Source organism: Heloderma suspectum, chromosome 1 (assembly GCF_057233095.1).
Source record: "Heloderma suspectum isolate Gila_16-S chromosome 1, 16-S_ref, whole genome shotgun sequence".
In the NCBI taxonomy this organism is placed as follows: domain Eukaryota; kingdom Metazoa; phylum Chordata; class Lepidosauria; order Squamata; family Helodermatidae; genus Heloderma; species Heloderma suspectum.
The window spans coordinates 282,579,238-282,597,997 of record NC_139458.1 but is presented as its reverse complement, the minus strand read 5'-3'; the positions used below and the strand labels follow the sequence as shown (position 1 = coordinate 282,597,997).

Genomic DNA, 18,760 nt, shown 5'->3' with positions numbered 1-18,760 from the left:
CTCTTTTTGCTAAAAGTGTTTAAGCTGAGGCTGAACGGCCACCTGTCAGGGATGCTTTAGTTGTATCCTACATTGTAGATCCAGCATTGAGCAGGGGTTGGAGGAGATGACTTTCAAGGTGCCTGCCAACTCTATCATTCTAACTTTAGTCTTCAAAAATGTCATGTTCATTTTCATGTACAGCATACCGATTTAAGACATGCACAACAGATGATAAAATATATAAAGGGATATTATGCCTTTTCATAATGTTAGCACATCACATATTTATTATTATGGGTACTATTGAAAAGTAGTGATATATATTCGTCGGAAGATAATCATATGCATAGCCAAGACTTTGTTGGCCTTTTCTGCCACAACAGTTGCACTGCCAAAGAGATAAGCAAGTCTTATCATACAATTCTCCTCTGCATTCATATTCACTTCTTTGGATGATGGCCTAAGTACTGCAGTCAGGTAAACCATGGATCCCAGAGGGATGCAACAAGGCAGACAGAACAACCACTGCCCAAACACTTTAATTCTGATGGCCACAGCCTTCTAGACATGGCAATATTTCCACTGGAACCACCATCTAATCTGGCCATCCACGAAACAAGGAAAAACTTTTGGAGTTATACACTGGACTCACTGACTCCAAGTAGCCTGAAAATAATTTGTAATAAAGCCTGTAGTCTTTTTTATTCTAGTCCATGTTCAGTAGCTAATATCCCCTTTGTATGAATGTAAGGCACAATCTCCCAGTGGCACAAGTCACCTCTAGATTCAAGATCAATAGTTACACATGCTGGTCGCTTTCACGTATATCCTTGCATGTCAAGGTACGCATGTGAGTGGGGACAGATGGTAACACTACAACACTATCAGAATGACTGCAATTATTTCAATACCAATGTGTTGGAAAAATGGCTACATTTCAGGAAGGAAATATTAAATACACAAACAGTAGGCCACATTCTCCTACCCTGTCTCTGGGTTGTTGTTCAGTCGTTCAGTCGTGTCCGACTCTTCGTGACCCCATGGACCATAGCACGCCAGGCCTTCCTGTCCTGCGCTCTCTCCCGGAGCGTGCTCAAGTTCATATTCATTGCATCCGTGATGCTATCTAGCCATCTCATCCTCTGCCGTCCCCTTCTCCTTTTGCCTTCAGTCTTTCCCAGCATCAGGGTCTTTTCCAGGGAGTTTTCTCTTCGCATTAGGTGGCCAAAATATTGGAGCTTCAGCTTCAGTATCTGTCCTTCCAATGAGCACTCAGGGTTGATTTCCTTTAGGATGGACTGATTTGACCTCCTTGCAGTCCAGGGGACTCGTAAGAGTCTTCTCCAGCACCACAGTTCGAAAGCATCAATTCTTCGGCGCTCAGCCTTCCTTATAGTCCAGCTCTCACAGCCATACATTACTACTGGGAAAACCATAGCTTTGATTAGACGGACCTTTGTCGGTAAGGTGATGTCTCTGCTTCTTACTATGCTGTCTAGGTTTGCCATAGCTTTCCTCCCAAGGAGCAAGCGTCTTTTAATTTCATGGCTACAGTCACCGTCTGCGGTGATCTTGGAGCCCAAGAAAGTAAAATCTGTCACTGCTTCCATTTCTTCCCCTTCTATATGCCAGGAAGTGATGGGGCCAGATGCCATGATCTTCGTTTTTTTAATGTTGAGTTTCAAACCAGCTTTTGCACTCTCCTCTTTCACCCTCAACAAGAGGCTCTTGAGATCCTCTTCGCTTTCTGCCATTAGGGTGGTATCGTCTGCATATCGGAGGTTGTTGATAATTCTCCCGGCAATCTTAATTCCGACCTCTGATTCATCCAACCCGGCATTTCTCATGATGTACTCTGCATATAAGTTAAATAAGCAGGGTGACAATATGCAGCCTTGTCGTACTCCTTTCCCAATTTTGAACCAATCGGTTGTTCCACGTCTGGTTCTTACTGTTGCTTCTTGACCCTCGTACAGGTTTCTCAGGAGACAGGTAAGGTGGTCTGGTACTCCCATCACTTTCAGAATTTGCCACAGTTTGTTGTGATCCACACAATCAAAGGCTTTAGCGTAGTCAATGAAGCAGAAATAGACATTTTTCTGGAATTCTCTTGCTTTCTCCATGATGCAGCGAATGTTGGCAATTTGATCTCTAGTTCCTCTGCCTCTTCTAAACCCAGCTTGTACTTCCGGTAGTTCTCGGTTCGCATACTGCTGAAGCCTAGCTTGTAGGATTTTGAGCATCACCTTGCTGGCATGTGAAATGAGCGCAATGGTGCGGTAGTTTGAACACTCTTTGGCGTTGCCCTTCTTTGGAATTGGAATGTAAACTGACCTTTTCCAGTCTTGTGGCCACTGTTGAGTGTTCCAGATTTGTTGGCATATTGAATGCAGCACTTTAACAGCATCATCTTTTAGGATTTTAAATAGCTCGGCTGGAATACTGTCATCTCCGCTAGCTTTGTTGTTACTAATGCTTCCTAAGGCCCACTTGACTTCACTCTCTAGGATGTCCGGCTCAAGTTCAGTGACCGCACTATCATGGCTATCAGGGACATTCAGATCTTTCCTGTATAGTTCTTCTGTGTATTCTTGCCACCTCTTCTTAATCTCATCGGCTTCTGTTAGGTCCCTGCCTTCTTTGTCCTTGATCATGCCCGTCTTTGCACAAAACGTTCCCTTGAGATCTCCAATTTTCTTGAAGAGATCTCTAGTCTTTCCCATTCTGTTGTTTTCCTCGATTTCTTTGCATTGTTCATTTAAGAAGGCCTTCTTGTCTCTCCTTGCTATTCTCTGGAACTCTGCATTCAGTTGGGTATATCTTCCCCTTTCTCCCTTGCTTTTCGCTTCCCTTCTTTCCTCAGCTACTTGTAAAGCCTCATCAGACAGCCACTTTGCTTTCTTGCATTTCTTTTTCTTTGGGATGGATTTCGTTGCTGCCTCCTGAACAATGTTACGGACCTCCGTCCATAGTTCCTCAGGCACTCTGTCTATCAGGTCTAATCCCTGAAATCTATTCCTCACCTCCACTGTATATTCATCAGGGATATGATTTAGGTCATACCTGAATGGTTTAGTGGTTTTCCCGACGTTCTTCAATTTAAGCCGAAATTTTGCAAGAAGCAGCTCATGATCTGAGCCACAGTCAGCTCCAGGTCTTGTTTTGACTGACTGTATGGAGCTTCTCCATCTTTGGCTGCAAAGGACATAATCAATCTGATTTCGATATTGACCATCTGGTGATGTCCATGTGTAGAGTCGCCTCTTGTGCTGTTGGAAAAGAGTGTTTGCTATGATCAGCATGTTCTCTTGGCAAAACTCTATTAGCTTTTGTCCTGCGTCATTTTGTACACCAAGGCCATGCCTGCCTGTTATCCCGGTGATTTCTTGACTTCCTACTTTAGCATTCCAATCCCCTATGATGAAGAGGACATCTTTTTTTGGTGTTGGTTCTAGAAGGTGTTGTAGGTCTTCATAGAACCGATCAACCAAAGCTTCTTCGGCCTCAGTGGTTGGGGCATAGACTTGAATTACTGTGATGTTGAATGGTTTGCCTTGGATTTGTACTGAGATCATTCTACCATTTTTAAGATTGTACCCCAGTACTGCTTTTCCCACCCTTTTGTTGACGATGAGTGCTACTCCATTTCTTCTAAGGGATTCTTGCCCACAATAGTAGATATGATGGTCACCTGAATTAAATTCACCCATGCCTGTCCATTTTAGTTCGCTGATTCCCAAGATGTCGATGTTCAATCTTGCCATCTCATGTTTGACCACCTCCAGCTTACCTTGATTCATTGATCTGACATTCCAGGTTCCTAAACAATATTGTTCTTTACAGCATCGGATTTTCTTTTCACCACCAAACACATCCGCAGCTGAGTGTCCTTTCGGGTTTGGCCCAGCCGCTTCACTCTTTCTGGCGCTACTTGGAAATACCCTCTGCTCTTCCCCAGTAGCATATTGGACACCTTCTGACCTGAGGGGCTCATCTTCCGGCGTCATATCTTTTAGCCTTGTGATACGTTCCATGGGGTTTTCTTGGCAAGAATACTGGAGTGGGTTGCCATTTCCTTCTCCAGTGGACCACATTTTGTCAGAACTCTCTGCCATGACCTGTCCGTCTTGGGTGGCCCTGCACGGCATAGCTTATGGCTTCACTGAGTTACGCAAGCCCCTTCGCCACAACAAGGCAGTGATCCATGAAGGGGGTCTCTGGGTAGATACCTGCTATTAAATAGGTATCTGCCAATAGCAGCTTCCCTCCTGGGGCAAATAGCTTTAGAGGAGGGAACTTTCTTCAGAACAGGAAAAGGTTTAATTCCACTTTACCTGCACCATGATCCCAATTTCCAAAACACACATGAATACAAAGGCATATTTAATGTAGTGTATAGCTTGAAGACATGTTCTTTCATCTATACGCACACCATTGTGTACTCACTGTACAGAATCTTTGTAGAAAAAATAGATTTCAGTTCCTGTTATAAAAGGTTGCTTTTAAATAAGGCATCACTTATTATTTTTCCTGTTATTTAAGGGAAATAACAGGATCTTTCTCTTTTTAAGGCATTTTTCTATTTGACACAGAAATACAGGCACCAAACAAGCTACTAACAGCTTCCCAGACAAAAGACTATTGATATTACAATTCAGATGCTGTTCTCATTCATCTCAAATCTTAGCTCCATTTTTACCATTCTTTGTAACTGTCTGTGTGCTTAAATTGACATTTTTCACAAACAAACGCAGCACAGAAAAAAATCAACTCCCTTTACTATTGCTATTCAGTTCAGGCAATATTCTTACAACCCCTAAACCAGGCTTAGTCGTACAGACTTACTAAGTTCTAATATTGAAGTCCTGATTCTAGATGACATGAAATAAGAAAATAGCAAAACTCTACAAGCATAACCACCATCCAGAATACACTTAAATTTTGCTGAGCTTTAATTTTGATTAGTCCACTTTAATTTTGGTTAGTCATTTGCACCCCTTGATGGATCACTGCCTTGTTGTGGCGAAGGGGCTTGCATAACTCAGTGAAGCCATAAGCTATGCCATGCAGGGCCACCCAAGATGGACAGGTCATGGCGGAGAGTTCTGACAAAATGTGGTCCACTGGAGAAGGAAATGGCAACCCACTCCAGTATTCTTGCCAAGAAACTCCATGGAACGTATCACAAGGCTAAAAGATATGATGCCGGAAGATGAGCCCCTCAGGTCGGAAGGTGTCCAATATGTCCAAGTGGTTGTCTGATTAGGCTTTACAAGTAGCTGAGGAAAGAAGGGAAGCGAAAAGCAAGGGAGAAAGGGGAAGATATATCCAACTGAATGCAGAGTTCCAGAGAACAGCAAGGAGAGACAAGAAGGCCTTCTTAAATGAACAATGCATAGAAATCGAGGAAAAGAATAGAATGGGAAAGACTAGAGATCTTTTCAAGAAAATCGGAGATCTCAAGGGAACGTTTTATACAAAGACAGGCATGATAAAGGACAAAGAAGGCGGGGACCTAACAGAAGCAGATGAGATTAAGAAGAGGTGGCAAGAATACACAGAAGAACTATACAGGAAAGATCTGAATGTCCCTGATAGCCATGACAGTGCGCTCACTGAACTTGAGCCAGACATCCTAGAGAGTGAAGTCAAATGGGCCTTAGGAAGCATTACTAACAACAAAGCTAGCGGAGATGACAGTATTCCAGCTGAGCTATTTAAAATCCTAAAAGATGATGCTGTTAAAGTGCTGCACTCAATATGCCAACACATTTGGAACACTCAACAGTGGCCACAAGACTGGAAAAGGTCAGTTTACATTCCAATTCCAAAGAACGGCAATGCCAAAGAGTGTTCAAACTACCACACAATTGCGCTCATTTCACATGCCAGCGAGGTGATGCTCAAAATCCTACAAGCTAGGCTTCAGCAGTATGTGAACGGGGTTTTGAAGAGGCAGAGGAACTAGAGATCAAATCGCCAACATTCGCTGCATCATGGAGAAAGCAAGAGAATTCCAGAAAAACGTCTATTTCTGCTTCATTGACTACACTAAAGCCTTTGATTGTGTGCATCACAACAAACTGTGGCAAATTCTTAAAGTTATGGGAGTACCAGACCACCTTACCTGTCTCCTGAGAAACCTGTACGAGGGTCAAGAAGCAACAGTAAGAACCAGATATGGAACAACTGATTGGTTCAAAATTGGGAAAGGAGTACGACAAGGCTGCATATTGTCGCCCTGCTTATTTAACTTACATGCAGAGTACATCATGAGAAACGCCGGGCTGGATGAATCACAGGTCGGAATTAAGATTGCCAGGAGAATTACCAACAACCTCAGATACGCAGACGATGCCACCCTAATGGCAGAAAGCGAAGAGAATCTAAAGAGCCTCTTGTTGAGGGTGAAAGAGGAGAGTGCAAAAGCTGGTTTGAAACTCAACATTAAAAAAACTAAGATCATGGCATCTGGCCCCATCACTTCCTGGCATATAGAAGGGGAAGAAATGGAAGCAGTGACAGATTTTATTTTCTTGGGCTCCAAGATCACCGCAGACGGTGACTGTAGCCATGAAATTAAAAGATGCTTGCTCCTTGGGAGGAAAGCTATGGCAAACCTAGACAGCATAGTAAGAAGCAGAGACATCACCTTGCTGACAAAGGTCCATCTAATCAAAGCTATGGTTTTCCCAGTAGTAATGTATGGCTGTGAGAGCTGGACTGTAAGGAAGGCTGAGCGCCGAAGAATTGATGCTTTCAAACTGTGGTGCTGGAGAAGACTCTTACGAGTCCCCTGGACTGCAAGGAGGTCAAATCAGTCCATCCTAAAGGAAATCAACCCTGAGTGCTCATTGGAAGGACAGATACTGAAGCTGAAGCTCCAATATTTTGGCCACCTAATGCGAAGAGAAAACTCTCTGGAAAAGACCCTGATGCTGGGAAAGACTGAAGGCAAAAGGAGAAGGGGATGGCAGAGGATGAGATGGCTAGATAGCATCACCGATGCAATGAATATGAACTTAAGCACACTCCGGGAGAGAGCGGAGGACAGGAAGGCCTGGCGTGCTATGGTCCATGGGGTCACGAAGAGTCGGACACGACTTAACGACTGAACAACAACAACAGTCCTTTGCAACCATACTAGAATGCAATCCTATGTACAGTTACCTGGGAGTAAACCCTATTGAATCTAATGGGACTTCTGCATAGACATGTATAAGATTGCACTGTTGGTGACTAGCATGATTGCTGTAGAAAAAAGTTACTTTTGCTTTATTCAAGAATTATTTAAAAGGTAACTAATATATATACTATACCATATACAACACTGTCCAGTTCTTCCTACTGGCTCTAAATATTTTTTATCTAATAGTAGTAGTAAAAATACAGCATCAAAGTGAATACATCTTGCAAATTCCATGGAATAGTTACAAGTTATGGCTACAGGCTATGCTCCTTTTCCATCCCAATACAGTCCCTGTGCTGCTGCTGTTGTTTTTAATAACACTGGTGAAACTACAACAGGGTGTCTGGCCCAGGACAAAGGCTTGCATTTTCTTTCAGTGTCTGAGATACGGGAAAGAAATGTATATTATCTGCACAGGACAGGTTAGTACAATACAATTATTGTGTCACAGGCCTAAGCAGCAGGGCTCCTCCTAGTGGTGATGAATAGGACTAAGCCTTGGCATGACATTTCAGTGGGATTCTAAAAAATTCTGGCATTGCTTTAAATTGCAACACAATGCATTTCAGTGGGATTCAGCTGACACACTCATACTTTGATAGGCCACAAATCAACACCTCCCCTTTTTATGCAAAGTGGAAAAGCGGCAGGGTGGATGGCACGTGCAGGGAGAATTGGGCTCAGTTCTCTTACCCTAGCCCTGCTCTCCCTGCTAGCAGGCCCAGGACATGTTATGTGGCATATAAAGCTCTGTCCTCCAACAGAGAGGAACAGCCAGGAAGCTGTCACTGCTGCCCTCCAGCATCTTCCACCTGAGGTGATTGCTTCACTCTGCCTAATAGCAGGGCTGGCTCTGGTTTCTGGTTTCAGAGTGTTCATATTTTGAATGTCCTTTACGCAAAGGACTTTTTTCAACTCATGCATTCACTTTTAGAGTATAGCAGTAATATAGTAGTACGAGTATACGTAAGTAGGAGTGATTAAAAAAAAATCAGCTCCAGAACAGAGGTGTATCCATAATATTCCTCCTAGCCGATCAAGAACTCTTCTAAATAGGGAGTTTTTAATCATCTGTGTGAAGGGCACGAGAGCACTAGCCTGAGGTCTTCCAGGCTGGGAGTCCTACCGGGGGCAGGGGGGCGGGGTGCACCATCAAGGTCATCCTTAATCTCGTGCTTACTTGCCAAACCTTTACATGGCGGGAGCATCATCAGCAAGGTCTACTGGGATAATCTTAAACCATACAGGAGAACACGTGGCAGGAGATAATCATCTCAGGTTAAGCTGTGAAACAGGGACTTGATCAAGGCCAGCATGCCTCATCATCAAGCAAGGTTTTGAGTGTTAAAACTTCGCTGATCCAAGTCCAGGACAGTTTACTTCACCACGCTCCGAAAAACCAGCAGATGTGGCAGCTACACACCACCCTGTTTCTCCAGATTCTCCAGGAAAATTCTGCATTCATCATGCAGATATAGTCCTCTCTATGGCTCTGCCCCAGCACTTTTATTTGAATTATAATTAGCTGCATAATCAGGCAATAATACAATGGTGGACAAAGGAGGACTGCACATTACAGATTCCATTTAAAATTATTTAAATGTTTAATACATTCCTGTCCTCATACAATAAAGACTGCACATCCATTTAAGTGACCTTCTGCACTTACATCACAGAATAATAGGAACCAAATTCCAGGCATGGGATAATATGCAACAAATGGGGGGAAAAAACCCTATTAGAAACAAAGCTTCATCTTTAAAGGCTAGTGGTGCCAGGGAATGAAGTCACCAGATAGAATGTTTATTTTATTACATTTATATCCCACCTTTTTTCCTCCTTAAGGAACCCAAGGTGGCGTACATAATCCTCCTCCTCCATTTTAGCCTCACAACAACAACAACCCTGTGAGGTGGGTTGGGCTGAGAGACTGTGACTGGCCCAAAGCCACCCAGTGAGCTTCCATGGCCGAGTGGGGACTAGAACCCGGATTTCCCGACTCCCAGTCCAACACTCTTGCCACTACACTACACTGGCTCTCATCAAATTCAAAACACATGCTATAAGCAGGTTCTCACGCCTATGAATTCATTAAAATAGATGAAGCAGTTAAAATTAATGTAAATTAAAATATTACTAAAACCATACCAAGAAAAATGGCTCTATATCAAGAATAAGCAGACAACAGATATAAGCAGTTTTAACAACAACAACTCCCCACTATTCTCAGTTCAAGAAACAAACAAAATTATAATTTTGATATTTTATTACCTTCAGGAGGTGGGGGGGGAGGGAATCCTTCTGCGTCCATGCTACCGTGTACTCTCACTAATATGGTTTCTTTTTAAAACACTTAAACGATCCTGCAATAAAACACGGTTTTTTAAAGAAGGGTTAATGTCTTTGAAATCATTTAGAATATATCACAGTTGCTACCGAATAGCAAAATGATTGCATTTTGGAGAAATAGAGATTTGAGATTAGTGACAACATAGAACTGGAGACATATTTTCAGTTTGCTATAGTCACGAGCATTATCTCCCTCTACAGCTTTAAACAAGCATGCTTCTTGCAGAGGGACTATAACTCACTGGTAGAGCGCTTGCTTTTCATTCAGAAGATGCCAGGTTCAATCCCTGGCATCTCCAGTTAAATTATCAGGTAGCAGGTGAGACATCTGCCTGAGACCCTGGAGAGCTACTACCAGACAAATTAGACAACACTGAGACAGATGGGGAAAATAATCTGATCTGGCATAAGGCAGGTCCCTATGAAGTGTTCCAAAATCCAAGGCATAGACAACAGGGGGAATATGTGGATGAGCAAGCCACTTGCTGAACAAGACGCTGGATTGAAACATGCATTTAAATATCAAGTCAGTGAGACTAAGTGTTGAGCACATTGCAACCTCTCAGCTTCAATTCCCTATATTAACCTATCATCATCACCACCACCACCACTGTCACCGTCACCACCATCTACTTCAGACTTGTTAGATTTGCACCAAAATAAGGATAAGAGAACACCAGCTTTGCTTATTTAAACCCCCCCACACCCAAATAATAATAATGATGATGACGACGATGATGATGTGTCAGTGGTCAACAGTGCTTAATATGTTTCACCCGCCCTCCAGGAAGAACACCAGTCCAGCTGCCAGCTGCCATGGGACAGCAGTGGCTAAGGAAAGGCAGGCTGTTCCACCCCCATCACCAGCCAGAGGGAGAGCAGGAATACCACCGACCTGAGACCAGCCTGCCATAAGCTGCTGGGGTTCAAATTTGCCTGGGAAAAAAAATCACATCCTCCAGTTTGGAAGCCCTACTATCAGTGCCACACAGGGTACAATATAGGAATCTGCTGCTTTATATCGAGTCAGAGCACTGTTCGATGTAGCTCAACATTATCTGCACTGCCTGGCAGCAGCTCTCCAGGGGTTCAGACCTACTTGGCCTACCGAGAGGTGCCAGGGATTGAACCTGGGAATCTTGTGCATGCCAAGCATGTGCTCAAAATGTGTGCCCCTGTTTGTCAGATGCAGCCACCCGGCAACCACCACCAGTGCATGAGAGCAAAGATCTGGCTGTTGCTCCCAGGTGCTGAGCAAGGGGACGTGAATCCCCTGCCACAGCACTACATGCCAGCAAGCCTGGTTTCACAGTGTGGGCAATCATCCTGCACTTGTCCAAAGACCTCTAATGGTTTGCACTGCCATGGACATTACTGGTTGACGCAGATAGCTAGAGGCCTCGATACAGATGCAAAAGATTGTATCCGAACTGCCTCACTCCAGTTCACTGGCAGCCACCCACTCACCAGTGAGAACCAAGAACAGCAGCACACACCACTGCATATGATGTTGTTAAATCAGGGGTGGGAAACGTGTGGCCCTCCAGATGTTGTTGGACAGTAATTCCCATCAGCCCTAGCCAACATAGCCAATAGTGAGAGATGGGGGAACTTGTAGTACAGTAATATCTAGGGGGGCACACCTTCCCCATCCCTGTGCTTAACCCTCTTCTAGTGCTGTATGTGGGGCTAATCCAGCAACGAAAAGGAAGACTGCAGTAGTCTGTTTACTACTTCGCAAGATACAAGGCCAAGCCCAGATGAGCCCTGCTTCAAATTAATTCCTGACGGTAAGCAATGGGGAAATTATAGAAGTTAAGATTGCAGGGGTGGCGGAGCAAGGAGGGGAACAGGACCCTGATAACTTTATTATTATTACATTTGTAGCCTGCCTTTTTTCCTCTTGCAAGGAGTCCAAGGTGGCTTACATAATCCTCATCCTCTCCATTTTATCCTCTGAACAACCCTGTGAGGTAGGTTAAGCTGTGAGGTAGGTCATAGCCAAGTATGGACTAGAACCCAGATCTCCTGAATCCCAGTCCAACACTAACCACAACATCACACTGGCTCTCCTATGGCAATGTGCCCATACACCAATGCATAACGTTTCTTCTGCTTGTAACAAAACCACTTCTGAATACTATAACACGGCAGAGTAATTTTCCCCCTATACCTTGAAAAATGTTAACCCCTTTTTGCCAGTTTTCCCATCTTCCCCATATATTTGTTCAGCAATAGAAATGCATGTTTACAAAGTTCTGTTCAGTAAGATTTTTAAAACACAGAAACAATCCTACAGTACAGTTTAAAATATGTCTAGATTCTCTTATTTATCTTTTTAAAAACAATTCACAAGTCAAAACACCACACTTCTACCATAAACCATATAGCCTGTTTGTTCTAAATTTCCAAGCTCTTTCACAGTAGAATCCTTTTAGCACTAGACTCACTTGTCCAACAGTTTTCAATTATAAGCAAGATGACTGGGCAAACCGCCAATATTTGTCTCAGAGTTCCTTATGGGGAGAAGACCAGAGCAGACAAGATCCTTTCAGAATAGTATTAACAACCATGGTCATTACTATGCAAAAAAGCTGTTTCTTATTGACTTTAGACTTGTTGTTGTTCAGTCGTTCAGTCGTGTCCGACTCTTCGTGACCCCATGGACCATAGCACGCCAGGCCTTCCTGTCCTGCGCTCTCTCCCGGAGCGTGCTCAAGTTCATATTCATTGCATCCGTGATGCTATCTAGCCATCTCATCCTCTGCCGTCCCCTTCTCCTTTTGCCTTCAGTCTTTCCCAGCATCAGGGTCTTTTCCAGGGAGTTTTCTCTTCGCATTAGGTGGCCAAAATATTGGAGCTTCAGCTTCAGTATCTGTCCTTCCAATGAGCACTCAGGGTTGATTTCCTTTAGGATGGACTGATTTGACCTCCTTGCAGTCCAGGGGACTCGTAAGAGTCTTCTCCAGCACCACAGTTCGAAAGCATCAATTCTTCGGCGCTCAGCCTTCCTTATAGTCCAGCTCTCACAGCCATACATTACTACTGGGAAAACCATAGCATTGATTAGACGGACCTTTGTCGGCAAGGTGATGTCTCTGCTTCTTACTATGCTGTCTAGGTTGGCCATAGCTTTCCTCCCAAGGAGCAAGCGTCTTTTAATTTCATGGCTACAGTCACCGTCTGCGGTGATCTTGGAGCCCAAGAAAGTAAAATCTGTCACTGCTTCCATTTCTTCCCCTTCTATATGCCAGGAAGTGATAGGGCCAGATGCCATGATCTTCGTTTTTTTAATGTTGAGTTTCAAACCAGCTTTTGCACTCTCCTCTTTCACCCTCAACAAGAGGCTCTTGAGATCCTCTTCGCTTTCTGCCATTAGGGTGGTATCGTCTGCATATCGGAGGTTGTTGATAATTCTCCCGGCAATCTTAATTCCGACCTCTGATTCATCCAACCCGGCATTTCTCATGATGTACTCTGCATATAAGTTAAATAAGCAGGGTGACAATATGCAGCCTTGTCGTACTCCTTTCCCAATTTTGAACCAATTGGTTGTTCCATGTCTGGTTCTTACTGTTGCTTCTTGACCCTCGTACAGGTTTCTCAGGAGACGGGTAAGGTGGTCTGGTACTCCCATCACTTTAAGAATTTGCCACAGTTTGTTGTGATCCACACAATCAAAGGCTTTAGCGTAGTCAATGAAGCAGAAATAGACGTTTTTCTGGAATTCTCTTGCTTTCTCCATGATGCAGTGAATGTTGGCGATTTGATCTCTAGTTCCTCTGCCTCTTCTAAACCCAGCTTGTACTTCCGGTAGTTCTCGGTTCGCATACTGCTGAAGCCTAGCTTGTAGGATTTTGAGCATCACCTTGCTGGCATGTGAAATGAGCGCAATGGTGCGGTAGTTGGAACACTCTTTGGCGTTGCCCTTCTTTGGAATTGGAATGTAAACTGACCTTTTCCAGTCTTGTGGCCACTGTTGAGTGTTCCAGATTTGTTGGCATATTGAATGCAGCACTTTAACAGCATCATCTTTTAGGATTTTAAATAGCTCGGCTGGAATACTGTCATCTCCGCTAGCTTTGTTGTTACTAATGCTTCCTAAGGCCCACTTGACTTCACTCTCGAGGATGTCCGGCTCAAGTTCAGTGACCGCACTATCATGGCTATCAGGGACATTCAGATCTTTCCTGTATAGTTCTTCTGTGTATTCTTGCCACCTCTTCTTAATCTCACCTGCTTCTGTTAGGTCCCTGCCTTCTTTGTCCTTGATCATGCCCGTCTTTGCACAAAACGTTCCCTTGAGATCTCCAATTTTCTTGAAGAGATCTCTAGTCTTTCCCATTCTGTTGTTTTCCTCGATTTCTTTGCATTGTTCATTTAAGAAGGCCTTCTTGTCTCTCCTTGCTATTCTCTGGAACTCTGCATTCAGTTGGGTATATCTTCCCCTTTCTCCCTTGCTTTTCGCTTCCCTTCTTTCCTCAGCTACTTGTAAAGCCTCATCAGACAGCCACTTGGCTTTCTTGCATTTCTTTTTCTTTGGGACGGATTTTGTTGCTGCCTCCTGAACAATGTTACGGACCTCCGTCCATAGTTCCTCAGGCACTCTGTCTATCAGGTCTAATCCCTGAAATCTATTCCTCACCTCCACTGTATATTCAGAAGGGATATGACTGAGGTCATACTTGAACGGTTTAGTGGTTTTCCCGACGTTCTTCAATTTAAGCCGAAATTTTGCAAGAAGCAGCTCATGATCTGAGCCACAGTCAGCTCCAGGTCTTGTTTTGACTGACTGTATGGAGCTTCTCCATCTTTGGCTGCAAAGGACATAATCAATCTGATTTCGATATTGACCATCTGGTGACGTCCATGTGTAGAGTCGCCTCTTATGCTGTTGGAAAAGAGTGTTTGCTATGATCAGCATGTTCTCTTGGCAAAACTCTATTAGCTTTTGTCCTGCTTCATTTGGTACACCAAGGCCATGCCTGCCTGTTATCCCGGTGATTTCTTGACTTCCTACTTTAGCATTCCAATCCCCTATGATGAAGAGGACATCTTTTTTGGGTGTTAGTTCTAGAAGGTGTTGTAGGTCTTCATAGAACCGATCAACCTCAGCTTCTTCGGCCTCAGTGGTTGGGGCATAGACTTGAATTACTGTGATGTTGAATGGTTTGCCTTGGATTCGTACTGAGATCATTCTATAATTTTTAAGATTGTACCCCAGTACTGCTTTTCCCACCCTTTTGTTGACGATGAGTGCTACTCCATTTCTTCTAAGGGATTCTTGCCCACAATAGTAGATATGATGGTCACCTGAATTAAATTCGCCCATGCCTGTCCATTTTAGTTCGCTGATTCCCAAGATGTCGATGTTCAATCTTGCCATCTCATGTTTGACCACCTCCAGCTTACCTTGATTCATTGATCTGACATTCCAGGTTCCTAAACAATATTGTTCTTTACAGCATCGGATTTTCTTTTCACCGCCAGACACATCCACAGCTGAGTGTCCTTTCGGGTTTGGCCCAGCCGCTTCACTCTTTCTGGCGCTACTTGGAAATACCCTCTGCTCTTCCCCAGTAGCATATTGGACACCTTCCGACCTGAGGGGCTCATCTTCCGGCGTCATCTCTTTTAGCCTTGTGATACGTTCCATGGGGTTTTCTTGGCAAGAATACTGGAGTGGGTTGCCATTTCCTTCTCCAGTGGACCACATTTTGTCAGAACCCTCTGCCATGACCTGTCCGTCTTGGGTGGCCCTGCACGGCATAGCTTATGGCTTCACTGAGTTACGCAAGCCCCTTCGCCACAACAAGGCAGTGATCCATGAAGGGGGACTTTAGACTACTGGTGTATTAAGAATCACATATGTGAATATTATGCAAGGAACAAACAGAACCTTTCAAAGAAGCCAGGCTGCATGATATTGCATTAGAACACACCACATCACATAAAATATTGTTTCCCCACAGATAACGTTCCATGCAGGAAAAAAACATACACAGTACATGTACACAAACAGACAGAGAACTCTCTTTTGGTGTACATCCACATGTTGGAAAGCCACAATGCATCACAGCTTCCCATTACATGTGTGGATCATGTGTGCAATCTTCATACACGTGATTACCTGCTTGTTAGTGACAGCCACGTACAGAAAATCTTCATGTGTGAAGAGACCCTAAGGGCATCTCTACACCAGCCTAAAATTCTGAATTTAAAACAGGACTTTCTGCTTCTGTTTTAAATGCAGGATCAGGACGACTCTCTTTTTCACATGCTTCCTTCTCCCACTCCCCTTCCCCCTCCTTCTCCCCGTCTCTGAGTCTTCCATTATCTTTCATTGATCTCGCTCCTCTTCTTGCCACTTTTACTCTTTTCATGGAGGAAACTGAAGCAGAACACAACGGGGTAATTTGATAGCTCATTATCTGGGATCTGTTTAAAAATGGAACAAAGGGCATTTAGTGTAGGAGACGCCCTGGAGGGTCACAGCAGGGTCACGTAATCATGTAAAGAGCCCACAAACTTCTGTGAAGGAGCAATCTCAACCGCAGGATAAAAGTTCCATGTGAAGAAGCCCTAACTGTCATGCAACAATAAAGCTTCACTATAGGATGTTATGAGCATCTGTGTTTTGCTTTTGCATTTGAACTACTGATAGATAGCAGATTTTTAGAGGCCTCCCTTGTGTCAATACTGGCTATTTAAAAGACATACAAACTATATTTCTTTCCTATGGGGCATGCACAGCTGAAAACTTTAGTGGAGGTTTAAATTAAATATCTTCCAAGTTGAACACACTGAAGAGAAAATAAAGAACCACTTGTGCTGTATCTCAGAGCATTGTAAGGGTGTTCAGAGGCCTCAATGCAAAAGCAGACAAAAGGTATTTCGACCGCATTTTACTCTTACAAAACCTGAACTTTCAACAATAGCGTGAATGGACCTGGGGCGGATGGGGTGGGTGGCTTACAGCATGGGCATAATCTTGTTGCTCTTTATTGCTCTTCCCCTTTTTATTTCTGTCTGGATGTGTCTTTCTGCATGAGGCAGGAGACAAACTGCATAGCCAAACAGTTTTCTTTTAAAGACTCATAAAATGGCAGGTTAGCATGTGTGCCTTGATATTGTCTACACATGCAGCAAAATCAGGAGGGATATTGCATGTTCAAATGCTTCTCCAGGGAGAAAAACTGCTGCATATCAAAAACCAGGGTGCTAGGGAGAAGGGCTCTAAGCTAGCCTTTTCCCTGACATCCTAGTTCTATATATGCATGGAGATCGTCTCTCGTCTCTAAGCAGATACTGCTCTGCATTACACATAGGCTGCATGATGAAAGGTTTTGGATTATGCTCCTAATTTGAATTTTGGATCTGTTTAGTTGTAAATCATTATGCTTTAACTGTTAGAGAAACCAGTTAGTATAGTATGCATGCTTGTAAAGGAAATATAATAGGAATATTTAAATTGTTCTTTTAGTGCTTATCTACCACTCTTCATTTGTTTTAGGCTTGTTCACTTTTAAAGGTGAATCTAGCACCTCTGTATCTCCTCCACCCCTCTTTCTAAGCCCTCCATAGTCTCCTTCTTGCTCTTAGTCCCATGAACCTGCATGGTAAGATCATGCTAAGAATTCTTCAGGTTCTACTTGTTAAGCCTCAAACACCTTACTCACTTTCTTGTCTACATTCTCACACTCTCCAACATCTTGCTACTGTGGAGATTCAATTCCTCTCTCACCTTCCCATATGTCATGCCTTCATCTTCATAAAGATTTTCCCCCTCTTGGCTTTCCATCTTATTCTTTTTGAGTAGCAAATTATGTGGCTTCCCCACCCCCTTAATCTTAAATTTTTAGCAATCAAACTTCTATGGCGTAACATGTGTACCATTTCCAATTACTTTAAATTTCTTCCATTCCATCTCCCCATCCGATTTTCTTGTGATTATTAGAATTGTTATAAGCCAGAAGACTTGCTGGATTTTTATTGTTATACAGGACCTAGTACAATTTTAGACAACCCTGTGAATAATAATTAAAAATGCATCTTGGATCCTCAACCCCACTGTACCCAGTTTGGTTGTGTAATATAGTCCTAGAACAGCCTTCCCCAACCTGGTGTCCTCCAGATGTGTTGGCTTGGCCATGCTGTCTGGGAATGATGGGTGTCATACTTCTACACATCTGGAGGGCACCAGCTTGGGGAAGGCTATCCTAGAACGTGAACTGAGTTAAAAGCAAGAGGCTGTTGCTTTATCCAAAGCTTGAAAGCCTAATATAATTTGCTGTACAAGAAACAAAACATTATTTTTCCAGTGCTGAAAAATAATCAATACACATTTTTAAAATAGCAATAAAGCAGTCATATTCTGCAAAAAACACAAAATCCTAAATATGCCTTTAATATTAAAAACCATGGATATGCAGAATACTTACTCAGCCATCTCTTAAGTTCATACTGCAAGTCTTTAACTTTGGAATAAAGTAAGTGAACTGTTACTACCTACTCCTCAGTTTGCCAGTTATAATGGATGTTCTAACATAGTATTATAGATGGTTATATCTTTTCTTAGGTTTTTCTATTCATTACAAATATACCAGGGGGGTGGGGGTGGAGGGAGAGATGAAAAGCATTCCACACTTTTGGAAAATAGTTCAGTCTCTCTTTATACTGTCATTTAATATATTCCCATCAACATTAGGGAACAGAAAGCAGGGCAAATTCTTAACCTTGAAAGTTACCATAAAATATTCAGAGGTTTGTTTCAAGAAGCATAAGCTTTGTACAATATAACAAATAACTGAAACAGATTTTCTAAACATAGGACTTCTATTCATCATTAAATAAGTAGGACAGTGTTGCTTGTGCGGGTAAATGGCATACCCGCACATCCATCGGAATAGCTAATGTCTAGGCATGAATAATGGCTATCAAACTATACACTGCTTTCCAAAGCATTTCTATTGATACTGGTAAAGGTAAAATATTAATATATTGTGCAGACACTTCTGTGATTGGACATTCCAGTTCAACCTCATTCACATTTGTAAGTTCTAACAAGACATGCAGTTCTCACAGGTCCCCAAGAACACTTTTGAGTAAAGGCATGCCAGGGTCATTTTCACACACCTGGCTTCCCTGCTTTGTTTTAAACCAGAAGGTAATTAAAAAATGGAAAAACCTATTTTGGCTGGTATGTATGTACATTTGATTTAATACTCTTTAGCATTGATA

The 18,760-nt window shown here is 43.0% G+C and overlaps 1 protein-coding gene across 1 annotated transcript in view; it reads right to left on the bottom strand.

Annotated features, from left to right (window-relative positions):
* ARHGEF10 (Rho guanine nucleotide exchange factor 10) overlaps positions 1–18,760 on the bottom strand; it is a 150,320-nt gene that overhangs the window by 122,008 nt on the left and 9,552 nt on the right. Inside the window, exon 2 of the mRNA XM_084826771.1 lies at positions 9,443–9,534. Coding sequence (XP_084682897.1) covers positions 9,443–9,482 — 40 coding nt within the window. The 5' untranslated portion in view covers positions 9,483–9,534. The remainder of the gene's footprint in view (positions 1–9,442; positions 9,535–18,760) is intronic.